This window comes from Electrona antarctica, assembly GCF_951216825.1.
Source record: "Electrona antarctica genome assembly, chromosome: 8".
NCBI classification, from domain to species: Eukaryota; Metazoa; Chordata; class Actinopteri; order Myctophiformes; family Myctophidae; genus Electrona; species Electrona antarctica.
The window spans coordinates 3,306,569-3,326,877 of NC_136789.1; the positions used below are offsets into that span (position 1 = coordinate 3,306,569).

The 20,309-nt window shown below is 47.5% G+C and overlaps 1 protein-coding gene across 1 annotated transcript; it reads left to right on the plus strand.

The window, feature by feature from the left end:
- Positions 1-10,516: 10,516 nt before the first annotated feature.
- Positions 10,517-19,531, plus strand: sertm1 (serine rich and transmembrane domain containing 1). Its single transcript, XM_079508336.1, has 2 exons — positions 10,517-10,540; positions 18,592-19,531. Exon 2 carries the CDS (start codon positions 18,627-18,629, stop codon positions 19,023-19,025), a length of 399 nt encoding a protein of 132 aa, XP_079364462.1. The 5' UTR covers positions 10,517-10,540; positions 18,592-18,626; the 3' UTR covers positions 19,026-19,531.
- Positions 19,532-20,309: the final 778 nt, after the last annotated feature.

Genomic DNA, 20,309 nt, shown 5'->3' on the forward strand with positions numbered 1-20,309 from the left:
TCTGCCCCAAATATTCCTCAACGGCCTGTTATAGCGCCACCATGAGGCCGATTTAGGCAAAACACATTTCTGTAGATAACTCGTACACATTTTATCCATACATCACACAATTCGGTATACACTATCTCCATTGTCATGTGATCAACACAGATCTGCACAATTTCCCATCTTCCATCCTGATTGGCTAAGATTGGCTTCCAAAGCTCACATGATTGGTCCGTTTCGAACAAAATGTCACAAATCACAAACACACTGTCCAATTTCCATGATATTATGCACGCACATTTGAGGACGACATGCCACAATTTTTTCCCCAAATCAGCCTCACGGTGGCGCTATAACAGGCCAATTCCTGTTTTTACCTATAACTGCATCGACAACTTATGTATGCGCACTCCCTAGAGGCCATGGAAAAACATTTTCCCTGCATCCCTCCACATCTGCCGGTTATAGCGCCACCATGAGGCCGATTTCTGCAAAACACATTGTTTATGTTAGTCGCACAGACTTCATCCAAATCTCACGCAAATCGGTACACATGATCCCTGTAGTCATGTGATCAAGACGAGCCTGTTGGATTTCTCAGATTCTACACTGATTAGCTTCCAAAGTTTTCAGGAGTAGCCTGTTTTGTACAAAATGCTGCAGAATTCTATCCTCAGAGATGCTATGAGTGATCTGGCTCTGCATTTCCTCAACAAAATTAAGAAAATTGTTGCAAGAAACAAACAAACAAAAAAACATGTTTATATTACTCCTAAACATTTTGCCAAACACAGTCCTATCCTCCTGGTGGAGACCTGTGCCCAGAAGGGCACTTTTTCTAGTTGCAATTACATCTGTTGTCGCCACTCGGGCAGAAACGTTTTGTGTTGTTTTTGTAAAAGAACGCCCTACTTCACGCTATCACACTACAGTGTCACACGAAAGCATCAGAAGTAGCAGATTCAAGCAAATATGTCAACATAGACGATATGCAATGCAAGTTTTACAACTATACAAAACGTTTGTGGGCACTCATTTCTCCATACAGATTACAGAGGCACATTCTATACCCTAAAGAAAATATATTAATCACTTTCAACCTGGTGACATTTTTTCAATTATTTCAAAATTATTATTATTATTATTATTTTCTGGAAATATAAAATGGCAGTTATACTGTACAAGATCGTACACAGATATTATTTAGTTAGTTAGATATTTAGTAAATAAGAATAAGAATGAACGTTTACAGAGTGATGAAAAATGTGTTAACACATTTACTGCGTTTGTGTTTGAATCAGGGATTCCACCACCGCGGCATAACATAAGGGAAGGGACAGATCAAGCAGGAAGCAGCCGACACGCGCTGTAGGCAATGCATTGGGCCTCAGTTTCCCAGAGGCCCTTGCAAACCAGTGATAGGTCGATTTCCAGTTATGTCATCCTCTTCACAATGTCAGAGGGAAAAGTGATCAAAAACTTTATTTACTGTGATAATATGTATTATAGAGGGCAGGCTATTTTTGCACGGATATGAATACAGATGTGCCTTGAGACATTTCTGTCTTGCCGTTTGGTGTGCCTTCAACTTGCATGGCAGAAAAAGCTTGAAAAGCACTACGACTACAGAACTCGAATTAATTCACTCTGTAGAATAGGGCTATCGGCCAAAAAAAGGAAAGCAATTCCAGCTTTTCATTCTAACCATGTTTAAAAATCCAATAAGACGCTCTGTTGAAGTAGTGTTCTAATGTCCTCCCCCCCCCCCCCCCCCCCCCCTCTCTAGATGGTAGGACGACCTTCTCAGTGACAACAAATTGAAGTGTGCATTCTGTACCAAGTGCCCCTTGAATCCTAAACGCCCAATTTGGGAACAGTTACCATCAGAATATTGAATAATACTATACTGCCACCAAGCTGGAATACTGTAGCCTGGCTTGGCCAGCCTCATAGCGGGGATTCACTGAAGATTCTTCCCGGGGAGGAAACATCAGTGAACCCTCGCTATGTGTCTGGCCGCGCCAGGCTAGGAATACTGTGCTTATGATGGTCTTCTAGTCTCTCTATCTTAGTATGCTCCCTATTTCTTCCCTGGATTAAGTGCACATGCACTTATGCTGATTTTACTATACTGAAACTTTTCCCCCCCATTTAAAATAAATAAATAATATATATAATATAAGTATGACATGCACGCACACGCACACGCACACGCGCACACACACACACACACACACACACACACACACACACACACACACACACACACACAATCAAGAGACACATGGATTTGCTGTCATGAGCAACCTTCCAAGGAGACAGTGAAGCCGGAAATGGCCCCTTATGGGGCAGTAGCCCAAGCCCACTAGGAGCAAACTATTGAACTAGTAAACTGGAAAACTATTTACCCCCACCGGTTAAGTTCTACATCACCTACAAACTGCACCTCCTACAAAGCTCTCCATGCCAGCACCACGGTACCAGCACCACAGTACCAGACATCGAGGATTACACCCCTGAGCAGAACCTGAGGTCTTCAAACTCCTCACCATCTGTCACGGGCATGGCAAAAAGAGCCCTTGGTCATGATAGAGCTTTCAGTGTGGCAGCCCCTGCCCTTTGGAACTCTCTCCCCATGGAGTTCAGTGTGGCAGCCCCTGACCTTTGGAACTCTCTCCCCATGGAGTTCAGTGTGGCAGCCCCTGCCCTTTGGAACTCTCTCCCCATGGAGTTCAGTGTGGCAGCCCCTGACCTTTGGAACTCTCTCCCCATGGAGTTCAGTGTGGCAGCCCCTGCCCTTTGGAACTCTCTCCCCATGGAGTTCAGTGTGGCAGCCCCTGACCTTTGGAACTCTCTCCCCATGGAGTTCAGTGTGGCAGCCCCTGCCCTTTGGAACTCTCTCCCCATGGAGTTCAGTGTGGCAGCCCCTGCCCTTTGGAACTCTCTCCCCATGGAGTTCAGTGTGGCAGCCCCTGACCTTTGGAACTCTCTCCCCATGGAGTTCAGTGTGGCAGCCCCTGGCCTTTGGAACTCTCTCCCCATGGAGTTCAGTGTGGCAGCCCCTGCCCTTTGGAACTCTCTCCCCATGGAGTTCAGTGTGGCAGCCCCTGACCTTTGGAACTCTCTCCCCATGGAGTTCAGTGTGGCAGCCCCTGCCCTTTGGAACTCTCTCCCCATGGAGTTCAGTGTGGCAGCCCCTGCCCTTTGGAACTCTCTCCCCATGGAGTTCAGTGTGGCAGCCCCTGCCCTTTGGAACTCTCTCCCCATGGAGTTTCGCCAGACGCCAACATAGGACTCTTTCAAGTTTGTTTGTTTATTTATTTTTTGTATTGTATCCTTGGGGTTTTGAACGGTGCTATATGTAAATTATTATTATTATTATTATTACCCTTATTATTATTATTTTATTTTTTATTATTATTATTATGATGGAGCACATCATTGAAGTTTGTCCTCTCCATAGAGTGAAAGGAGGATTAGTCACCCTCCATAAAGCAGCAAACGTACTTGAAGGACCTTTCATTCACTACATAGAAAACAATCCTCCAGTGTCCCTGAGTGTGGGAGTGGAGGAGCCTTAATAAGCCACAGAGGCTGCAATGACTTGTGGACTACACATGCACCACAGGTGCTACTGTGTACTGTATAGTGGCTACGTGACTACGTCCATCATGCAACGTACCAGTGTTCATTTCGGCTACTAAAACGATGACGATGATCACTGACAAAAACAAAATAAAAACTAAGCTGATGACTATGTCACTGAAACTATGTCTAAATATGTTGACAATTTTTTCAACCAATCAAAACTAGACTAAAATGTCAGGGATGGACTAGTGGAGAAGAGATCCAGTAGGGGTGCCCAAAAGGTAGATCGTGATCTGCCAGTAGATCACATGACATGCCCCTAAAATATAGGAAGGAATCCTGATTACAAACCTCACAGAGTAGAACCGGAGGATTCGGGGAAGAGGACCACGTCCAATGGGTGAGAAAGTGCCTGCCGAAGCCCATGAGGCGGCGGCACAAATGTCCTCCAAGGGCACCCCTCTCATGGCAGCCCATGATGTGGAAATGCTCCTTGTAGAGTGGCACCGTACCCCCGATGGTACGGGAAGGTTACTTACCTCATAGGCGTGGCTGATTGTGTCCACAATCAGGTGGGACAGGCGCTGCTTTGAGAGAGCGCCGCCTTTGTTCACACCACTATGGCAAAGGAATAGCTGCTCTGCCCGCCTGATGCGTGCAGTAGCACCAATGTAGGCTCTCAGGGCCCGGACTGGGCACAACAGCTCCAGTTTGTCTGTCACCTCCCCAGGTGGGGGGTTAAATCGGGCCAGCCTGATAGGCTGGTTGAGGTGAGGCTGCGACAGCACCTTTGGGAGGAATGCTATGTTTGGCCACAGCGTGACCCCTGAGCCGTCTGCGTTCCACCTCAGACATGTCTCACTGACTGACAGGGCGTGCAGCTCACTGACGCGCTTTGCCGATGTAATGGCCAGGAGGAAAGATGTCTTGCACGACACCCACTTCAACTCCGCCTGTGCCAGGGGTTCGAAGGGAGGCCCGCACAGGGCATCCAATACCCGGTTAAGGTCCCATGACGGAGCTCTCGGAGCTCTCGGGGGATGCAACCTCTGAGCACCTCTCAGGAAGAGGGACACCAGGTTGTGGCTCCCTACTGTGCGGTCATTAATTGTAACGTGGCGGCAGGATATTGCTGCCACGTAAACTTTCAAGGTAGAGGGAGATCGGCCCTTACCTAGTAGGGATTGCAGGAACTCCAGGATCGTGGGTACTGGGCAGTGTACTGGGTCTTCGCCCAGATCCCTGCACCAGCTGGAAAACAGCTTCCACCTGTTGTCATACTGTAGCCTGGTGGACGGCGCTCTGGCGTTCAGTATTGTGTGCCTCACCGGGCTGCTCAGCGGTGGCTCCGGCCCCTGAGCAGCCAGACGCACAGCTGGAGGCGTTGTGGGCATGGGTGCCAGATCCGGCCTCCCAGCTGTGACAATAGGTCCCTCCTGTCGAGAAGGCGCCAAGGCGCTCCGTGGCAGAGGCTGTGGAGCAGGGGGAACCATGTCCTCCCTGGCCAAAAGGGGGCCACCAGCAGGATGGTGTGACCCTCCTGAACGACCCTCTGGAGGATCATGCGTACCAGAGGAAGTGGTGGGAATGCATATAGCAGCTCTTGTGGCCAAGGGTGCGACAGTGCGTCCAGGCCCAGAGGACTGTCGGTTTCCACTAGGGAGAACCAGCGGGGGCAGTGGGTTGACTCCTCTGAGGCGAGGAGGTCCACCTGTGCTCTCCCGAAGCGGGCCCAGATGGTGTGCACCACATCCGGATGGAGGCGCCATTCCCCTGACGGGGGCTTCTGGCGGGAGAGGAAGTCCGCAAGGTGGTTCCGCTCCCCTGGTATGTGCATCGCCCGTAGGCTGGTGAGACGGGGGGCCACCACGTCAGCAGGTCTGTGGACACCTCTAGCAGTCGTGCAGACTTGGTTCCGCCCTGATGGTTGATGTGGTATACGGTTGCTGTGTTGTCTGACCGTATGAGGATGTGCCTGCCTCTCAAATATGGCAGGAAGTGTTGTAGGGCCAGGTGCACCGCACGCAGCTCCAGCACGTTTATGTGGTCTAGGCGAGCTTCCGCAGACCACTGGCCGCGAGCTGTCCTGCTCTGCCACACCGCGCCCCAGCCCAGGGGGCAGGCGTCGGTGGTGACGATCTCCCTGCGAGAGGGAATGGACCCCATAGGGACCCCCCTCGACAGGTACGCCCTGTCTCTCCATGGGGCTAGGGCGATTAGACACTGTTGTGACACTGTTATCTTCCTGTGTCTGTGCCGCTCGGCATCCAAATTAAAGCTGTTCAGCCACCTCTGCAGGGGGCGCAACCGCAGCAAACCCAGGGGGACAACGGCCACCACGGACGTCAGTTTGCCCAAGAGGCAGAGGAATGTGACAAACGACAGCCGGCTGCCTCTCCGAAACATGGGAAGAAACTTTGAAATGTCGTCCACCCGGCGGGAGGACGGACATGCTTTCATCGTTATGGTGTGTAAAGCCAGACCAATAAACGTTGTGGTTTGGGATGGGATCAGGCAACTCTTTTCCACATTTACCTTGAGACCCAGCCGGGCTGTGTGGGACAGGAGACGTGCTGTGTCCTCGGCTACCTGCGCCTGGGATGGCGTGCAAATCAGCCAGTCGTCGAGATATGGGAGGATCTTGACACCCTGTGACTGGAGAGGCGCCAGCGCCGCTGCCACACACCTGGTGAATACTCTCGGGGAGAGGGAGAGCCCGAACGGCAGAACTCTGAACTGCCAGTGGCGGCCTCGATAGGCAAACCGCAGGAACTGGCGGTGTTGACGAGCAATGGGGACATGAAAGTAAGCGTCCTTTAGGTCCACTGATGTGAACCATTCCCCGTGGGCGATGGATTGCAGGACTTCTGTTGTGGTTAGCATGTGGAACGGAATGACCTTCATAAATCTGTTCAGTACTCAGGTCTAAGACGGGACGAAACCCGCCTGTCTTTTTTTCCACTAAGAAGTATGTCGAGTAGAACCCCCTGGGGTGCTCCCGGGGGTCTACTGCTTCGATGGCGCCCTTGGCCAGGAGGGTGGACAGCTCCTGGTCTAGGGCAAGGGCCTTTGCCGGGTCGGCCATTCTGACCCGGCCGGCTGTGGGGGGCCGGCGTCGGAACTGGAGCTTGTACCCGTGGGTTAAGGTGGCAACCACCCACGGGTCCGAAACTTGAGCAGCCCAGTACCTGAGCTGCTGAGGTGTAAAGTATCCGACGGCCGGCCCCGTGGCCTCAGCCACGGGGCCCGCCAGGGCCCGGGGCTCGAAACTGCCTAGCGGAGGACTGGCCAGGGTTATGGCTTTGCCTCTGTTCGGTACGCTGAGCAGTGCGCTGGCCCCAAGTGGGGGCCTGTGGCAGGCGAGCTCGGGTGGCGGCCGAGGGGCCTCTGCTCCTGTTAGGAGGCCGATCTGGGGGAGGCATGCGCTGTCGTCGCAGGCTTGACAGTTGCTCCTTGTCCTCCCTGGCCCGGATTGTGCGGTCTAGCGCTTCCCGCGCAGCTGGGCCAAATATCGATCCCGGCACCACTGGGAGACCACGCAGGGTTGCCCTGGTTTTCTCGGTCAGGTTGGCCGGCGAGAGCCAGACTTGGCGCCGCGCCTGAACCAGAGTGGACATCATACGTCCAAGCTCTCGTGACATGAGGCCGAATGCCTCCAGTGATGCGTCACTGAGGGTGTTGGAGTCTGCAGGCTCTGCGGGCTCTGCACTCGCGTTGTCCGCCTGCAGAGACGCCGAGAGGGCAAGCATGAGGTGTGACAGGGAGTTAGAGATCCTCCCGGCACGGGCTCCTGCGTCATAAGCCCTTATGAGGAGGTCGTCGGTGGTCCTGCACTGGGGTCGGGGGCACCTAGCATCCTGCCGTAGCACCTCGTCGGACTCGACGACTAGGGATGCAATGCAGGGCTCCACAGCCGGCATGCGATGCGTCGTCCGTGGACGCGAGAGTACGCCCATCGGCAGAGAGACGAGATCAAGCCTTTGAGTCTCTCCAGCAGGTATGTAGCTCCTTCAGAAAGTCCTCTGAGTGAGGAACGGCGAAGCTAGTGGGGGCTGGCTTGTGCTTGAAGAAGCGGCTTGACGGGGCTAACCCCGCCTGCTGCGGTCCAGCCAGGCCCTGACGATCAAGAGCCATGTACAGGACGGCTCTCATGGAGCTGTCCCCCGTCTCAGTCAGGCAGGTCTGGGCTGACGAGTATGAGCCCGGCTCCGAGGCCTCGGAAGCCCCCTCTGCCTCAACTTCCTCATTGTCGTGGAAGTCAGTGGCTGAAGCTGCCAGGGACAGTGTGTCATGGTCCCGATCCTCAGGGATCAGGTGTGGCATCGGGGGAGTAGGTGCTTCTGCGTCCTCCGGAGGAATCTCGGGCTGACGGGCCATGAGTATGGCCCTCAGTCGGGCCAGGTCGGCAGACAGCTGGTCGACCTTAGATGATAACCTATGGTCGGGCCCCGCCCTTCTCTTGGAAGCAGGGGCCGAGGTAGCAGGTGTGGTGGACTGACGCTTGGTAGCCCTGGTCTGGCGTCGAGGCAGCCGGCCCGATGGGGGGAGCTCACCTTCGACCATTTCCACCTGTGCCAACCTGGCTGCCCTCACCTCCCGGGGCATGATGGTGCAGTTCATGCACGGGTTGTCACCGAGTGCCTCCCTCCGATGTTGGGGGCCAAGGCACGCAGGGCAGAGGTCATGCCCATCCTCTGGCCGCAGAGGAGCCTGGCAGGAGGTGCAGAGGTGGTGGTGGGATTCATCCATTGGTAACCCGCACCAGTCTTTCTAGCCCAGGGCGCGAACGCTACTGGTCGCTAGGGGTGGAGCCGTATGCTGGAGGGAGGGAGCGCGGACGCTGCCTGTGCCAGCGGAGGCTACTGTTGGCTGTGCTGTAGGCCGCTTAAGCTGGAGGGAGGGGGCGCGCACGCCGCCTATGCCAGCTAGAGGGTGCTCTAACAGACACTAGTACTGTAAATGCACTATACAACACAGTTGCTAGAAGGTTGTATATATAGAAACAATAACCTATAAAGAGGCAACACGTCTGGCCTAAGCCGAAATTAGAGTGCACTATTGAAAACAAGTGTGGACTAAATCAGTCCAGTTAAATTATAAGAACCTTGGTTACTGACGTAACCTCGAGGTTCCGCCGCTGGCGAGAGAAAAGAAAGGCTATAGTCCGACGATATCAGTCGGGCGGCGCTGCTATATAGCCGGACAGCATAGACTCATTAGTAGCAGAGGTATACTATAGAGAGTATAATATAATATACCACGGTATAATATAGAAGTTAAGCATGTACACTACACAGAATGAGTGTCAAACTGAGTTGCACCGTGCTGGGGCGTGCCGCGTCGCAGACACGGGCTAATAAACAGAAAACAATAACAATAACAGCAGTAGCGTCGACTGACGCGTGTGTCACACAGTGCTGGGAGCGTGCAGCGCTAACGCTTGCCGTCACTAGCACTGCAGCATAGCATTCATGGGAATCAGAACAGCGACCAACCGTGTGTATGGCAGGGAAGCGGCGCGCACGCAGCCTATGCTAACAGAGGTTATCAGCTTACCTTTGTTCCCACGGAGAAAAAGAAGAAGAAGCGTGAAGTCAAGCTCCACTCGAAAACGGTAGTATTTATAAGTCACAGTTCCTGGAGGGCGAACACGCGTCGCTACTCCGACCAATATAATGGTCACGGGACTACTAGCGACCTATTTGGGTAGAGATAGTTCTGTAAAGTGCAGTTCAATTCTGCTGTAGAACTTTTTCGAACTTGCGCGAGCGAGAAGAAATTAGGGACTGAGCCCCTGGTGACTGCCGGAAGATATAGACGACTCCGGGTCATCACGGGGTCAAAATTGACATTGTTGGTATAAAATACTCGACTGCGCATGCGCGAAGGGACGTATTCAGTGCTTAAAGCACCGCCTCTGGCGGTCAGCAGGGACGAAATAGAACAGGCATTTCAGCGCCATCATGGCCCACCAATTCCGCCAAAATACATTTTAGTCGACTAAATCAACTGTAGATTTAACCGACTGAAATCTTATGGTATTTAGTCAACTTAAAGTACACTAAAACCAAAAAAATCTGATGACTAAAATATGTCTAAAACTAAATGGAATTTATTCAAAAGGCTATAACTAAAACTACGTCATCCTATTCTTATCAGTAGTTTTTTATTTTTTTAATAAAGGGCAGTGTTGAGGCACTTATAAAGACATATTTATAAATAATCATTCATACATGTATGATCCATTTTAAATGAATCTGGGGTCAGCTAGCCTAGCCAGAATCAACCCAGCTGCGGATCCCATTTGCTTCCATTAGCAGTTCTCCAAAATGCAAACAAGTATCCCAGTGGACATTTCACAGTAACCGTAGTGAGACATTAAATTATGAGCGGTACGTGTGTGGGGTGTGAACGAAAGAAGAAGAGGAATGGGGTGTCTGGGGAGGCCAGGATGTGTGTGTGTGTGTGTGTGTGTGTGTGTGTGTGTGTGTGTGTGTGTGTGTGTGTGTGTGTGTGTGTGTGTCACTGCGAATAAGCAGTACAATCCCTCTCCTTTCCGTCACTCGGTCCATAAAAAAGACAGCCGGTTCATTCATTATCTACAGCCTCTTGTGTGTGTGTGTGAGAGAGAGAGAGAGAGAGAGAGAGAGAGAGAGAGAGAGAGAGAGAGAGAGAGAGAGAGAGAGAGAGAGAGAGGAGTGTGAGAGAGAGAGAGAGAGAGAGAGAGAGAGAGAGAGAGAGAGAGAACACAGTATGACAGAGGGGATGGTAGGGAGCAGTTCATCATTGTTGAGCTGAGAGTCCAAACGGGATGGATTTGTGGAAGAAGTGAAAGACAGAGACACACAGAGAGAGAGACAGAGAGAGAGAGAGACAGAGAGAGAGAGAGAGAGAGGGCGAGGGAGAGAGGGAGAGACAGAAAGGGGGAAAAGCGCACGGGAAGAGCTGCTTCGTCGCTAACAAACAGGTGAGGAACTGTATATTATTTTCTAATAACATATACAGTAGATCGACTGATCCACATGCGATCATGCCAAGATTATTATAGAGTGGGATGTCTAGTATTCATTTCTTACATTGGAGAATACATTGTGAGGAATACAGGTGAACAGATACATGAATGAATTAAGCTTCTTCTTATTGTTTTTTTTTTATTATTGTTGTTTTTTAACACATGAATAGTGTTCCTAATTCTTCCATAATATGAGAAGAAGGTTAAAGCCGTGTTCATGTTACTGTAGAATCATTTGGAGTTGGGACTGTCATTATCCATTGTCACAGGCTCACAAACAACTTCACAAAGGAACTTTATCACTTCATCGGTGCACACCGATATTTGGCAAATAACTATATGTATTTGCCAAAGACCCCCATCTGAAAGGATTTTGTGCCAGGAACATACAACATTTGTGTCGTTAAACAATTTCTTCCAATATGTTTTGAAAACGGCGAACTACAAGCTCACAAAGAGAGGACAAAGAGAGTTAAACCTAATTGGAACAGGAAGAGCGAGAGAGAGGCAGAAAAGAGGAGAACACTAAAGTGAAAGAAACAGAAGAAAGGAAGAGAGATTGTGAAGCGGACACTTAATAAGGTTAAACACAGGCCAGTGCAGGATTCATGTATTAATGTCATTCAACAGAGAGAGAGAGAAAGAGAGAGAGAGAGAGAGAGAGAGAGAGAGAGAGAGAGAGAGAGAGAGAGATGAAAGAAGTAATTGTACCCTGGGAATTCAAAGGATAAAAAATGACATAGAGACCCTCCAGAGATAGAGAAGGAAGGACAGAGTGCGTTTGTCACTTTAAATGGCTCGGGTCTCATCCTGGCTGCCACACTGGCCTCCCTCCACACAGATGGAGGAGAACAGTCAGACACTGTTGTGTTGTCCGGTCGACCATGCTGTGCTGTGAGAGCCCACGGTAAATATGATATGGTAAATATGAGAATATGTACAGTACAGAATGCACCCGTGAACACAGTGTATGCTGGGAGATAGAAATCATAGAACACCATAGTAGCTCATCACAGGACAGGAGAGATGCAGGTAAACACACGCACGCACTAGAGCTTTAAGCAACTAGTCGACTATTCAACTAGTCGACTAGTAAATCCATTAGTTGACCTTGTTGGTACTAGTTGACTAGTTGATAAGAAAAAAAAACGTTTATCCCCCCCCCCCCCCCCCCCCCGTTTGTGTAGGCCCCAAGATCAACTAGATTATAGTTATAGTCACCAATGTACACAGTTTTAAATGTACAAAGATTATGTTTTTTTCCTGTTTTTTTACATAGCCTAATAAGTAGTTAAACAACTAGTTGACTAGTCAACTAGAAAACTAGGCAACTAGTCAAAATCACTAGAAGTGAAAGCCCTAGCACGCACACGCACACATGCATGCACGCACACACACGCACACATGCATGCACGCACACGCACACGCACACGCACACACACACACACACCCACACACACACACACACACACACACACACACACACACACACACACACACACACACACACACACACACACACACACACACAGCAAAGAACAATAGCTCATTATCTACAGTAGATTGTGACCTCGGAAAGCTTCCTATTCAACAATGACTCCAGCTGACTGGCTGTTTGATTTGCAGCTCAAAATGACCGATATTCAAAGAACCGGGGTTACCTTTCACAACCTACCATTTTGTTGTGATGGCGTGATCAAAATGTAATCATGTATTTTGCCATTATCTCTACAACGAAGGTACGGCCATGACAGCAATGGTACAAAAACTGTTTAAAAAAGAAAGAAATTGTAATATTAATCACATTCGGCTATTTGGTTTTCAACCAACTATTTCCTATATTCGGTATTCGGTTTCGGCCAAGAATGCCCCATTCGGTGCATCCCTATTGTCCCCACTCCCCAGCAAAAACGAGTTAATATCGTTTTACCACTTGAGCTCTATTTTATGCTTCAGCTATTATTTGAACGGCGAGGGGGTCCATGGTCATTACATCCATTGACATGTAAATGTTTGAGAATGTGTGAGAACCAGACACCAGTGGACCTATAGAGAATAGACGACAGCTCAAAGACAGATTCAAACTCTTTGTCTATTATAGGCTCATAGTTTTGGGATCTTTTAGGATTCTAATGATTCCTTCTTAAAGTTCTGATTTCTTAACGGTTCCCCTCAGCCATTCCTATTGGGGACGTTCCAAATGGACCCTTACAGGGTCTGTAACTCTGAGAATGTACAAATGTATATAATTATTTGTAATGACCCCGACCCCGACCAAATGACCAGAACTACTTAATATTCACCAAAACCAGACCAGAACTCCCACCACTCAGGCAATCAATTAATACCTTTGCAACCACTATATTAAAGGGACATTATATCGCTGGAAGAAACTAGCCTGGTTAATAAACCAGACCGAATCAGCCGTTGGCAAAAAATAATTGCCTGCCAGCGGATTACGGTCTGGCGAGGCTCAGTAGCACGCCTCTTTCCTACAACCGAGAACAGGTCGGACCAATCGGGACACGGTATGCAATATGGGCGGGCTTTGGTACAGTGACGTTCAATGCTTGAGACTTTTGACTGACAGTAGCTCTGACCAATTGCGTCAAAGAGAAAATGTTTGAACCCGCCCCCGGGGAAATGAAATCCAAGTGGAGCCAGCCCAGACTAATATACCGCGACAGTGTTGTGTGATATTAGTCTGGCTTATTAGCCAGGCTAGGAAGAAACTGCAATCACCCAATGTTAGTATTTGTAGTAAATAACAGTAGCACATTTTTTAATTTGCACCCTATGGCCAGAAAAATAAGGAAGTCTGTGTGTTTGACTAGGGTTTGACTGGATTGCTGAATTCCTACAATGACCATAATGCTTTGGTGCACTGCTCCTCCTTGTAGAGAGGGGGGAAGCTGCGTGGAGGTGCGACTTGTAGTCCAGGAAGGAAGTGCGACCACATTTTCATGACAGATTTGGTCATGAACATGGCGTCATGACTAAAATATCTAAAAACACATATTACACATACCCCCAGGAAAGTGTTTATTGTGTCCTATACAGCATTGAAGTAAGATCTGATTGCTAAAAGGGTGAAGTGGCCCTTTAATGCCAAGTATTTTCTAAGTTTCATAAGTCCAAAAATCAGAACTAACCCTTTAAAAAGTTTGAGAACGAGCGGTATTGTATTTTGAATATCAGACGTGAAGTCTACATACGTACCAGCTCTCACAGTGCTCTCCAGGTAAAGCTACATGTGAGGCCAAAGTCCTAATCGAACTACATGTTACTGTGTGTGTGTGTGTGTGTGTGTGTGTGTGCGTGTGTGTGTGTGTGTGTGTGTGTGTGCGTGTGTGTGCATGCATACGTGTGTGCATGTGCGTGCTTGTGTAAATGATAGCTGTTATTTGCACAATTTGGATTTGCACACACATTTTTCACATGAATACGGCATGAGCACATTTGCACAGTGACACACACACGCACGCACGCACGCACGCACGCACGCACGCATGCACGCAGATTATAAAAATGTGTAAAATGTCATGACATTTTACCTCATACGGATCCCAATTCATTATTCATAACTTGAACTGCTAACACCAGATTGGATTTTTTTTAAAGAGAAAATGTCTCAATTATTCTCTTTGATGTGTGTGTGTGTGTGTGTGTGTGTGTGTGTGTGTGTGTGTGTGCGCGTGTGTGTGTATGTATGTCTTCTGTCTCAAAGTAGTGCGTGCGTGCGTGCGTGCGTGCGTGCGTGCGTGCGTGCGTGTGTGCGTGCATGTCTTCTGTGTCTCTTAAAGTAGATTGGATTGAAAGTGTGAAAGTGAAAATATCCTGTTGCCTGGATACAAAAAGCATAATTAACCACAATTATGAGCCATTTCACCCTCTCAATGAGCAGGCTTCATTACACAGCTGTATCAACAACAATAACAACCCATCAGGAAGGAGTAGGAGTGAGAGATCTGTGGAGAGGAGAGGTAGAGAGAGATCTGTGGGAAGCATGGAGAGCGAAAGTGAAAACGATGAAAAGGGGTCGAGGAAACCTGACAATTTGTGTGCAGGTAGTGGGCCTACAACACGATGCAGACCAAAAAAACAGAACAATTACATTTACATAATTATACAGTAATAATCCCCAGTGTTCATTTAACTCTGAAGAGTATCCAAATGGAAGCATTGTGGGTGCGGTGTACACGATTCAGAGAGAGTTAACACTGATGATTTTACTGAGTACAGGACAGGTACAGTGCACAGCTTTGTGATGACACTCCATGTTCAGACCCTTTGTTAAAAGAGAGTGAAGATGTTTAGGCCTGCGTGGAATTTGCCCAGAATCAACAAACTTTCTTGAAGAAGCAGCCCGTTGTGTGATATAGGTATTGCACGAGTCAATACTGTGATTTAAGATGTGTGATTTGTATGCACAGTGCACACTGAGCATCATAGTTAAATCACAGCATGCATGGTGCCTCACTAATAGCTTGGCTGGCAAGGCGATTTATTCATTAATTTATTTTATATGACGGAGACAGATCACAGAATTGAACCAGTTACATTGCAGATGTACCTGACAGATGTATTTATTGTATTCAAAGACATTTATCTTCACATAATAACCGATGTCCATGTTGCTAAACCAAGCATATCAGTTTGGCCGATATATATAAGCCTTTTTTGGGGACATTCGTGTTTTTCCCCCCTAAACTACACCCTACTTGATTATACTGCAGCGTCACATTAAAGAATGAAAAGCAGTACATCTGCAAGCTGTAGATCTGCTACTTTTTGCTTTAAAAAAAAACTCCTGAAAAGTTACGGTTTTGGACATATGAGGTTTCCACCCGACAGACAATATATATACTGTATACAGTACCAGATCCAGAAATCAACACGATTACATGTCATTTATTTTATCCATCAGTGTATTGTTATTTATTCATCTGCTTATAAGGTAAATGTTATACATTTTGCAGTTGTTGATAAAACATATCGATCAAAAATTGGTATTCAGTGGGATAGGACTAAAAAAAGAATCTGGCATCAGTTACACTCTAATGTTGAATAATCAGCATCCAAATCAATAATACCCTCTCTACCAAGGAGCAAAGGACACAGAAAGTCAGTGAATATTAAGAAAGGAACAGAGCTGACTGCTGAGTACTAGCCTACTTGAAACTCTAAGCAGAGTTGAGGTCAAGATAAGATTATCATCTTTCTTACTTTAAACACTGTGGTGTCGATAACGAAGAATTGCATTTTATTTGTACGACAAAGTATGAATCATACTTCGCCTGAAGGTATAATAGCAGACTGTGTCAATTAGACAAGAGCACAAAGCTCTTGCGCCATGTCTCCAGAGATAGATAGTGGACTTCTCAGAGACTCAGACAGAAGGACGGAGAGAGACAGACAGACAGACACAGACAGACAGACACAGAATGAAAAGGAGAAAATGACTGGAATGTCTGGCGGACAGAGAGCTACGGTACATGTCCAGCTCCTTAGCGATTATACCAAAATAGGATGTCTTTTCTAGACATTCCACAACAAATTACTTGGACCTTACAGTATATTTTGAACACTCTCTATAGCAGTGGTTCTCAAACGTGTTTGTGCCAAAGACCCCTGAATTGCTATGTACTGTATTTTGCCACGGACCCTGACTCTGAAAAGGTTTTGTCCCAGGGACCCCCAGAAGGAAAAGGTTTTGTCCCAGGGACCCCCAGAAGGAAAATGTTTTGTCCCAGGGACCCCCAGAAGGAAAAGGTTTTCAAAAATAGCATATATACAAGCTTGTATATCGAGCTTAAGGTTGTATACAGTATGTGCTATTTTTTAATCGCCAACATACAAAATATGGATAAAGGTGTTAAAATGATGGTGATGCTGAATTAGAATACAAGACACGGTTGCACACACAAGATAATGACCATTGACAGTCACATATGCACAGTCACTTACATGCTATCTCTCAGTCACACACACACACACACACACACACACACACACACACGCACACGCACACGCACACACGCGCGCGCATGCATGCACGCACCCGGATAATTGTTGTTGGTTGAATGACACAGGCAAATGCCAGTGGAAATGAGAACTCTAAATAAACCATAAATGTTGGTCTAGAGATGAGGATAGGAGAAACACAGAGGTTGTTGTGGGTGGTGCCCTGTTCTGCTGCTGGGTGCTGACCTCTGCTCCCTCCCTGCCATGGTGAATGAATTCCACCTCCCTTTGAAGTGTGCTGCATGGGGGTTTGTTGCACAGATCCATGCCTGCATGGATCTTCATCATGGCCCAAATACACCTCACAGCCTGAGAGCTCTCTCATCTCTCACACAGCTCTCTCTCTCTCTCTCTCTCTCTCTCTCTCTCTCTGCACATCCATATATCTGTCTCTACCCATCCATCTGTTACTCTCCCTCTTTTTGTCCCTCTCGCCATCTCTCTCCCGCCAGCCTTCTCCTCACATGTGCTCCTTCCTGCCCCACCTCTTCCCTGTCTCTCAGCCAGATACACATTCTTTCTCACACGCATGCACGCACGCACGTACGCACGCACACAGAGAGAGGAATTGACCTTGTACTGCAGTCAGGTCCTACATTAACATTCTCTCACATTCTCTGGCACATTCATTAATCTCAGTCCATGTCATTATACCAGCAGGTATCATCATCAGCAGAAGCAATAAAAGCTGTGCGTCAGCGGAGCGCTAGGTTTACACACGTCCATTGTCTTAGTCAAAGCGGAGCAAAGGAAAGTGATGAAGAGGCTTTTAATGTCATCAGATTAAACAAAGCCTTTCATATTCATGGGCGTCTCGTCGGGCTCCCAGACATCACAGCCTGAGGGGGAACCGTTCTAAAAGACAAGCACTCCCCCTGCTGTCACGGTCCCATCACATTTAATAACCACTTTCAACCTGGCGTACCTATTTTGAGCTTGCTGTTTTTTTTTTAAAACTTTAACGCTGTAAGACCTACGGTTGTATTATTACAACATTTATATTTTATCAAAAACAGATTTAAATAAAAAAGAAATCTGTTCTTTTTACACCTAAACATCACCATTGATGTTCATTGTTTAGTCTTATAATGCCATTGTTGGTCATGATATTTACATATAAATACCCCCCACAGAGGCAGAAATTCACACAACTTCAAAATCTCTGGACTTTTTAACAAATGTTGTACATTGGCTACTTTTACACAACATTGTCGTACAACAAAGTACAAATTAGGGGTTAAAGCAGCACTATATAACGTTGCATTAACAAATAAAATAATTTTGTCCAATCTGTATGGGATGTACTGTAAATGTATGCATGTCTCCCTGCTCTTCTATTGAGACGTTTAGATCGTGTCACTGGTCATGTCTCACCTAGACACCTTGACCTAATGGTCAAGATTCAATTTATCCTCTGAGCTCAATGGTAAAGATTTCAGCACTTGCTCAGGAAGCCAGGTTCAAATCGAGGGTAGAAGAGGAACGTTTCATACTGGTGCAGCTTTAATTAACTTAAGATTCCTCTGTGCTGTTCAATTATTGTGAATATTAAATAATTTCACAGTGTAATCCTACCGTCTGTGTTGTGTATGCCAATTTGATACATTTGATACATCCAATTACGATCATTTGATTTTGAGTATCTGCCGATACAGATTTTTCCCGATACGATATTTATATTTTTATGACACTTATGCCATATCACATTTAGTACAATATCCAAAATCTCAGACAATATCCAGTCTAATATCATGATATGGATATAATATTGATACTAGGGATGTCCCGATTACATTATTTTGCTCCCGATCCGATCATTTGAAAATGACGTGATTGACACCAATTTCCGATGACGTGATCAGATCGGGACCACCCGACTACTAAATACTTTTAATTACCAAATACTTTTGAACAGTGGAGTTGATACAGCTCTGCTTGTCAATTCCAGTCTGACTCAACCTGTTCCTTCTCTCTCTCTCCAGGCCAGTACCTGAAACGCCCAGCAGAGGGCAGCAGCATGTCGGGCATGATGGACAGCTCGCTGGCGGAAGACCTCCTCAATGGAACGGGAATCTCTCCTCCGGCGGCGGCGGCAGATAACGGGACCTTCCTCCGCTTCTCCCCGACCTCCTCCTCCGAAGCGGCTGCCGCCTCGTGGCCGGACGGGGGCGGCGGCCGAGGACCGATGATGACGATGGGGAACGTCTACGTGTACGTGTGGGTCTTCCTGGGCATGCTGCTATTCCTGCTGACGCTGCTCGTCATCTCCCTCCACCGGCTGAAGAACATCATCACGTCGTCCTCGTCTGTCCAGGACTGCAGCGTCAGCGAGGGTGGCGGCAGCTCGTCCTTCACCAACATGGAGATCTGCAGCATCTCCTCTCAGAGGTCCTCCATCTCGGCTCTGTCCACCTGAGGGAGGGCGGCAGAATACGAGATGGCACACGTGGATATATTGGATATGGACGTTCCAAGGACCCACAACAATGATATGTATTTGGCCGGCGGAACCCCATTGGAAAATGTTTTGTGCCACCAGGGAAGAGCCTACAGAAGGGTTAGATTTGTCACTTTCAAGAGTTTCCTGAAAAACAGTTCAAAAATAGCAGTTGTACAAGCACGCAACGAGGCACGAAGTGACGCGCTGTGCAATATCTGCTATTCTAAACCAACTATTCTAAATGTTAATAGAGATGCATGCATGGATATTGGATTATGGTCTTGCAGGTTTTTTAGGGGCCTCCATGGAATCTTGGGCACCATCATGGCCACGTATCACAATGGACCACAAGTATTTATTTATATAAACAGTGATTCTCAAACTTTGTTCCATTTCAAGGACCTCCAGTTTCCCGGTACTAAGCATTAGGCCATAGACCCCCATAACTCTGATTGTGTATGAATGGAAAGGAACCAAATGGACCCGTAAACCGACCATTTAACCAGACTGAGGAGGACCCCTGAAACCCCCTCAAGGAGCCCTGACCCCTGGGGATCCCTGCTGGAGCCCACTTTAAGAACCACCGTATTAAACAATACAATGTATGAATTTGAATTACAACAGTATTTACAGGCCAAATCCAGCCTAAATCTGATTCTCATTCCACAATGGGAATCAGATTGATTTAATGCCCCAAATTATCCAGAACGGCCTGTTATAGCACCACCATGAGGCAGCTTTTCACCATTTTACCTATAACCACCAATCTGCGTGAAACATTGCATGCACACTGCACACTCCCTAGAGGCCAAGGACAAACCTTTGACCTGCATTTTTCCACATCTGCCTTTTATAGCGCCACCAGGAGGCCGACTTTTGTAAAACTATTTTTTTTTTATATTTTATATTCCTCCAGATTTTGTCCAAAAATCCCGCAAATCGTTACACAGTATCTCTATAGTCATGTGCTCAAGAAAGACGGATCTGTCGGTTATTTCATATTCCATCCTAATTGGCTAACATTGCTTTTCAAAGTTTACAGGATTGGCCTGAAATCATGAACGCAACGTGCAATTTACGTGAAATCTTTCATGCACTTTCCTATAGCTGAGCAATATATCCCACCCTTTTCACATTGACCTGTTATCCAGGTGGATTTTTGCAAAACACAATTTTGGAACAAAATGCCTCAAATCATCCAATTGCCATAAAGACATAAGAACAAATGGCATCCTTTTCACATTGGACTCCCTGGGTCAG

Bases quoted from the DNA above. Each gene is read 5' to 3' on its own strand.
- sertm1 (XM_079508336.1), top strand. From the start codon at position 18,627: ATGTCGGGCATGATGGACAGCTCGCTGGCGGAAGACCTCCTCAATGGA.